Consider the following 7,500-nt stretch of genomic DNA (forward strand, 5'->3'; position numbering starts at 1 on the left):
GACTTTCTCAGTCTGTCAGTTGTGCAAGGCAGTGAGCGAAGTCTCCAGCTGATCAGGCTCTTCTGCTTAACAATAGTGCTGTGGAGTGGGTGACACTCATTGTCCAAGATGTTGATCAGTTTGTTCAGGGTCCTTTTGTCAGATAGTGAAGTGATGCACTCCAGTTCAGCTCCAACTACAGAGCCAGCTTTCCTTACCAGCCTGTCAATTCGCCCAGCATCCTTCTTCCTTGTGCTTCCTCCCCAACATACTACTGCATAGAAGAGGACGCTAGCAACAACAGACTGGTAGAACATCCTGAGGAGCTTACTGCACACATTGAAGGACCGCAGCCTCCTCAGGAAGTACAGCCTGCTCTGCCCTTTCTTGTAGAGTGCGTCAGTGTTGGCTGACCAGTCCAGTTTATTGTCCAGGTGGAGACCCAGATACTTGTAGGTGCTAACCACCTCCACATTGACCCCATCAATGTGGACTGGTAGCAGAGTGGGCTTAGACCTGCGGAAATCCACCACCATCTCCTTGGTCTTTGAAGTGTTAAGTTGAAGATGATTGAGTTTGCACCATTGCACAAAGTCCTCCACCAGGCTCCTGTACTCCTCCTCCTGCCCGTTCCTGATACACCCCACAATTGCAGTATCATCAGAAAACTTCTGCATGTGGCATGACTCGGTGTTGTAGCAGAAGTCAGATGTGTACAGGGTGAACAGGACTGGAGAGAGCACAGTTCCCTGTGGTGCTCCGGTGCTGCAGATCACAGTGTCAGAGAGACAGTTCTTCAGTCTGACGAACTGTGGTCGCTCGGTCAGGTAATCTGTAATCCAGGTTACCAGGTGAGCGTCCACACCCATCTGCAAGAGCTTGTCTCCCAATCTGAGGGGCTGGATGGTCTTAAAAGCACTTGAGAAATCAAAGAACATGATTCTCACAGCACTTTTCCCCTTGTCCAGGTAGGAATGTGTCCTGTGTAGAAGATAAGTGATGGCATCGTCCACGCCCACTTTCTCCTGGTAAGCAAACTGTAACGGGTCTAGTGCATGGCGTACCTGGGGTCTGAGCATGCCTAAGACCAATCGCTCCATTGTCTTCATCACATGTGATGTAAGAGCGACAGGTCTGTAGTCATTAAGCTCACTAGGGTGTGGCTTCTTAGGGACAGGGGTGAGACATGATGTCTTCCACAGTGTTGGAACTTGTCCAAGGCGTAGGCTCAAATTGAAGATGTGCTTCAGTGGCTCCCCCAGTTCAGCAGCACAGGCCTTGAGTAGCCTTGGGCACAGTCCGTCAGGCCCAGCTGCTTTATTGCTGCGCAATTTCTTAAGTTGGACTGTCACTTGATCTTTTGTAATGGTGAGGGATGTAAGGGGAGGGGAGCGGGAGGGGTGCATCTGGGATCTGTGTGTCTGATGGCTGTTGACTGAGGTCGTTGTCACCTCATTGTTCGTGATCGCCATGTGGGGGAGGGGTGCAAAATCCAGTGATGGTGGGGGTACGATAGCCTGTGATGATGGAGGTGAGTGTTGCGCTGGTATTGAGGGGGTGTGGGGGTGGGGGATGGTGGACAGACCACCGCCATTGGAGCTGGAGCAGGGCAGTCAAACCTGTTGTAGAAGTGGCTCAACTGGTTCGCCCTGTGCAGGTCCCCCTCCACAGAGCTGCTGTTCTTCTTCAGGCCAGTGATATCCTTCATGCAGTCCCATGTCTCCTTCAAGTTGTTTTCCTGCAGCTTCTGTTCCACCTTCTTTCTGTAATCCTCCTTAGCTTCCTTCAGCTTGAATTTGAGTTCCCCTTGCACGCACCTCAGCTCTGCCATGTCCCCCTCTCTTAACGCCATCTTTTTCCTGTTGAGAAGGGTCTTGACATTGCTGGTTATCCAAGGTTTGTTGTTGGGAAAGCAGCGTACAGTTCTGGTGGGAACAACAATGTCCATGCAGAAGTTCAGGTAGTCAGTTGTGCACTGTGTGACCTCCTCCAAGTCCTCTCCATTCTGTAACACACTCCAGTCAGTACACTCGAAGCAGTCTCTCAGAGCCTCATCCACTTCGGGTGTCCACTTCCTGAAGGTACGTGTGGGAACTGGTAGCCTCTGTACTTTGGGCTTGTACATTGGCTGGAGATGAATGAGGTTGTGGTCTGACTTTCCCAGTGGGGGGAGGGGGTGGCTCTGTATGCATCCCTCACGTTTGCATACATTTGTGAGTGTGGAATCCAGTGTTATGTGATTGAAGTCGCCAGAGATCACAAAAAAGGCGTCAGTGTGTTGGGTTTGAAGCCTTGCGATTGTAGAGTGGATGACGTCACACGCTGTATCCGGACGAGCTCGAGGTGGAACGTAAACACAGACAACAATTACATTACATTACATTACATTACATTACATTTGGCTGACGCTTTTTAACCAAAGCGACTAACAACATGGTAAACAGTAAGTTTTAGAACAATTCTCACAATTTTAGGACAGTTTAAAAAAAACATTAGAGTACAGTAAGAATAAGTGCGTCGGTGAGTGCTGTTTTTAACAGTTACTTGTCAGTTTAAAACGGCTGGTGAGTGCTAGGATCAGTAAGACTTGTTGTAAGTGTTGCTATGAGAGTAGATGTTCTCTAAAGAGCTGGGTCTTCAGGAGTTTTTTGAAAGTGGAAAAGGATGTCCCTGCCCTTGTAGGAACTGGCAGTGTGTTCCACCAACGAGGAACAACAGATGAGAAAAGTTTGGATTGGCTTGAGCGTACCGGTGGTAGAGCTAGACGTCGTTCGTCAGAGGAGCGCAGCGGTCTGGAGGTAGTGTAAGTCTGTATGAGGGCATTCAAGTAGGTGGGAGCAGAACCGGAGACTACTTTGTAGGCAAGCGTTAGAGACTTGAATTTGATGCGGGCCGCCATAGGTAGCCAGTGTAGCTGGATGAGCAGCGGGGTAACATGTGCCCTTTTGGGTTGGTTGTAGACCAGGCGCGCCGCCGCGTTCTGGATCATCTGAAGTGGTTTCACTGCGCAGGCTGGGAGACCTGTCAGGAGGGCATTGCAGTAGTCGAGTCGTGAGATGACTATTGCCTGAACCAGAAGTTGGGTAGCATCTTGAGTCAAGTAAGTCCTGATTTTCCGTATGTTGTAGAGTGCGAAACGGCATGACCGGGCGACTGAGGCAACATGATCTGAGAAGTTTAGTTGGTTGTCAAGAACAACTCCTAGATTTCTTGCAGTCCTGGTCGGTGAAACAGACAGGGAGTCAAATTTGATGTTGATGTCGTGGTGTATGGTAGGTTTAGCTGGGATGACCAGCAGTTCAGTCTTTGAGAGGTTCAGCTGGAGGTGGTGTGCCTTCATCCATGTAGCTATGTCTGAAAGGCAATCCGAGATCCGTGCTGAAACCAGGGGGTCGTCAGGCGGAAAGGACAGATAGAGCTGTGTGTCGTCTGCATAGCAGTGGTATGAGAAGCCGTGCGAACGGATAATCTGTCCCAAGGAGGTGGTGTAGATAGCAAAGAGGAGGGGGCCCAGCACTGAGCCCTGGGGGACCCCTGTGGTGAGATGGTGAGGTGCGGATAGCTGACCAAGCCATGATACGTTAAACGAGCGTCCTGTGAGGTAGGATTCAAACCAGGAGAGAGCAGAACCGGAGATTCCCATGTCAGCGAGTATAGAGAGAAGGATACGGTGATTAACCGTGTCAAAGGCAGCCGATAAGTCAAGCAGAATGAGTACTGATGACCGAGCGGTCGCCCTGGCTTCTTTTAAGGCTTCTGTTACAGACAGCAGAGCCGTTTCGGTAGAGTGGCCGCTTTTGAACCCAGACTGATTTGGATCCAGAAGGTTGTTCTGTGAAAGGAAGTCAGAGACCTGTTTGGAGACTGCTCGTTCAATGCCTTTGGATAGGAAAGGCAGTAGTGAGACAGGGCGGTAGTTCTCGACTTGAGCAGGGTTGAGAGAAGCTTTCTTAAGTAACGGTGTTACCCGGGCCATTTTGAACGCTGTTGGAAATGTGCCGGAGGTTAGCGAGGCATTGATCACATGTGTGATAGCTGGAGCGATGGTCGGGCTGATGGACTGAAGTAGGCTCGTAGGTATAGGGTCCAGCGAGCATGTGGTAGGACGGCTGCATGTCAGGAGTCTGGACACTTCACTCTCGGAGAGAGGCGTGAATGCTGAAAAAGATGTTCCAGCTGTCCCTAGAGGTTGTAGGAGTGCGGTATCTGAGTCAGATGCGTTGAGTGGGCATGTAGAGAATTGACTGCTGATTGCCGCCACTTTGTTTGTAAAAAATGAGGCGAGGGTATCTGCAGTAAGGCTGGATGGAGGAGGAGGCAGCTGAGGGTTGAGTAGCGATTTGAAGGTTGAGAAAAGTTTTCGAGTGTCTGTAGCGCTGTTGATTTTGTCATGGTAGAAAGCAGTCTTAGCAGCAGTGATGCTGGCTGAGAAGGAGGTCAGGAGTGTCTGGTAGTTTTTGAGGTCGTCAGCTAGTTTGGATTTGTGCCATTTCCTCTCCGCGGCTCTGAGTTTGGTGCGCTGCGATCGGAGGGTATCATTTAGCCATGGATGAGAATGTTTGGATCGAGCTGGCCTTGTGGTAAGAGGGCACAGCTCGTCTAGACAAGTGGTCAGTGTGGAGCAGAGCGAGTCAGTGGCTTCATTAACCTCCAGAGAGGAGAAGGTGTTGAGTGGAGGTAGACCGGAGGCAACCACAGAGGAGAAGTGCGTTGGAGACAGGTTCCGGATGTTGCGGCGGAATGTGACCATCGGCTGAGGAGCCGGAGGCTGTTCTGACAGGCTGACGTTGAACTGGATGAATTGCGTGCGAGAACTCCCTCGGCATGTAGTATGGTCGTAGACTGACCGCTAGTTACTCCACATCCTTACAGCATACAGTCTCCTTCACTGTAACATGTCCGGGATTGCACCATCTATTGTTAATGTACAGCGCCAGTCCGCCTCCCTTCTTTTTGCCAGAAAGTTTACAGTCTCTGTTCAAACGAGCTACACTGAAGCCAGGCAGCTCAACGTTAGAAGTGGGGATATGACTTGTTAGCCACGTCTCCGTAAAGCATAACAAACTACATTCCCTGTACAACTTCTGGTTTCTTACCAGGGCATCCAGTTCGTCAGTCTTGTTGGCCAGTGAGTTCACGTTTCCCATCACAATCGATGGAACTGAGGGCTTGTGTCTCCACTTCTTCTCCCGACGCCTCGTCTTCACTTTGACTCCCGCTCTGCAACCCCGAAAGCACCACAGCTCCTCTGGGATGTTGTCGCGAACACAGCCAGCATTCCGTCGTAGTGCGATCAGCTGGTTCCTTGTGTACACAAGCTTGCTGTCGCTGGATCGTTGTAATATGTCCGTATCCATAGGATAGAATAAAAACACTCCTCAAAGTGTGTAATCCAAAAAGTTGCGAAGTAAAAAGTAAACAAAAATTAGAACAAAGACGTAGAAACAAACACTAAGACACGGAGCTGCTGAGTAGGCTGCCACACCTGACGGCGCCGGAACCGGAAGTTATGATTAATTAGCTGGTTGAAGTGAATTAGCACAACTCCATTCACTTCAACCAGCTGATTCTAATTAGCACAACTCCATTCACTCCAACCAGCTGATTCTAATTAGCACAACTCCTCAGCCAGGTAGAGCAGCTAACTGGTGAGATCACCTGTGTTAAGGGCACAGGTAGAGCAGCTAACTGGTGAGATCTCCTGTGTTACCTGCACAGGTAGAGCAGCTAATTGGTCAGATCACCTGTGTATAAGTGCACAGGTAGAGCAGCTAACTGGTGAGATCGCCTGTGTATAAGTGCACAGGTAGAGCAGCTAACTGGTGTGATCACCTGTGTATAAGTGCACAGGTAGCGCAGCTGTGTATAAGTGCACATGTACAGCAGCTAACTGGTGAGATCACCTGTGTTAAGTGCACAGGTGGAGCCAATACATGGTTGGACTTTTACTTTCTGAAGCCGGACTTTTCCACCTCTGACAGAAACACACACACACACACACGCACACGCACACACACACACACACAGGCACACACAGAACCACAAGCACATATACACACACACACACAGAAACACAAGCACGTATACACACACACACACACACACACAGAAACACAAGCACGTATACACACACACACACACAGAAACACACACACACAGAAACACAAGCACGTACACAGATCGTATACTCACGTCATTGAAGGTTGACGTATTACAATGTAGAACTCTCAGTGCAAATTTGACCACCTGAGAAGCCTTCAACACACACACACCTGTGGGAAGTAAACACACACACACACACACAGTAAATCAATGCAAATTTGACCAACTGAGAAGCCTTCAACACACACACACACACCTGTGGGAAGTAAACACACACACACACAGTAAATCAATGCAAATTTGACCACCTGAGAAGCCTTCAACACACACACACCTGTGGGAAGTAAACACACACGTAAACACACACACACACACACACACACACACACACACACACAGACAGTAAATCAATGCAAATTTGACCACCTGAGAAGCCTTCAACACACACACACCTGTGGGAAGTAAACACACACACACACACACACACACACAGACAGTAAATCAATGCAAATTTGACCACCTGAGAATCCTTCAACACACACACACCTGTGGGAAGTAAACACACACAGTAAATCAATGCAAATTTGACCACCCGGAGAGCTTTTAACATACACACATCTGTGGTAACTCCATAACCTTTGACCTTAACAACAAGGCACTTCTCTACCAAACAAACTCCATAACCTTTGACCTTTATAACAAGGTTCTTCTCTTCCCAACAATCTCCATAACCTTTGACCTTTACAACAAGGCGCTTCTCTACCAAACAATCTCCTAGTTCATGTCTATGAGGGCAAAGTGGAGTTCAGTCAGAGACGGGATCTGGTTCAGTCCCCGCCTGCATAGGGGCGTGTGACTGACGTATGACTGATGTTTGAACGCCTCGGTTCCACGCCAGACAGAAGCTGGAGTACAAAATAAACTTGGTGTACACCTTCATTAATGTTGATTTTCTCCCGACTGGAGGGTCATACTATCACGACATTCTACTGAAATAGGGAGGAGGGTTGGAGATCATGATACCGTGTCTGAAATGTGCATGCATTGCTCAGAAAAATAAGGCTTTGACAAATTCTGGAAAATTCTTGGATTCTGCCATAGACCTCAATGTTAAAAAGGGAGCCTGATCACTGCATAAATGGGGGATAGTGCCCCCCCCCCCCCCCTCGTGCGGGGCGGGGCATTTCCAGGGACAGGAAATGGCCTCTCAGGAAGTATCTTCCTGGAAAGAACAAGATGTTGCTGTTTGTTGGCAGAGTAGAAACTCTATTCAGGAGATGTTGGAAGAGAGCTAGACTGTGACAGTGAGAGCTGCAGGAAAGTGACCTCTCACTGGACCTCTGCCAAGCTGACACACACACACACACACCGCACAGCTAGGTCTTCCTTTGTACAAGTAGGGCTTAGTTTGGATGGGAG

General features: G+C 49.1%; 1 protein-coding gene across 13 annotated transcripts in view; it reads right to left on the reverse strand.

Moving 5' to 3' along the window:
* Nucleotides 1–7,500, reverse strand: part of zgc:112980 (uncharacterized protein LOC503706 homolog) — a 49,817-nt gene that overhangs the window by 9,704 nt on the left and 32,613 nt on the right. For all 13 annotated transcript variants that reach the window (XR_006034044.1, XR_006034045.1, XM_042104224.1 and 10 more), the window contains one exon: nucleotides 6,172–6,251. Coding sequence is in view for 11 of the 13 variants with exons in the window: in XM_042104224.1 (XP_041960158.1) it covers nucleotides 6,172–6,251 (80 nt within the window). In the remaining 2 variants the exon portion in view is untranslated. The remainder of the gene's footprint in view (nucleotides 1–6,171; nucleotides 6,252–7,500) is intronic.

The sequence above is a fragment of the Alosa sapidissima genome, chromosome 9, assembly GCF_018492685.1.
Source record: "Alosa sapidissima isolate fAloSap1 chromosome 9, fAloSap1.pri, whole genome shotgun sequence".
Taxonomy (NCBI): Eukaryota; Metazoa; Chordata; class Actinopteri; order Clupeiformes; family Clupeidae; genus Alosa; species Alosa sapidissima.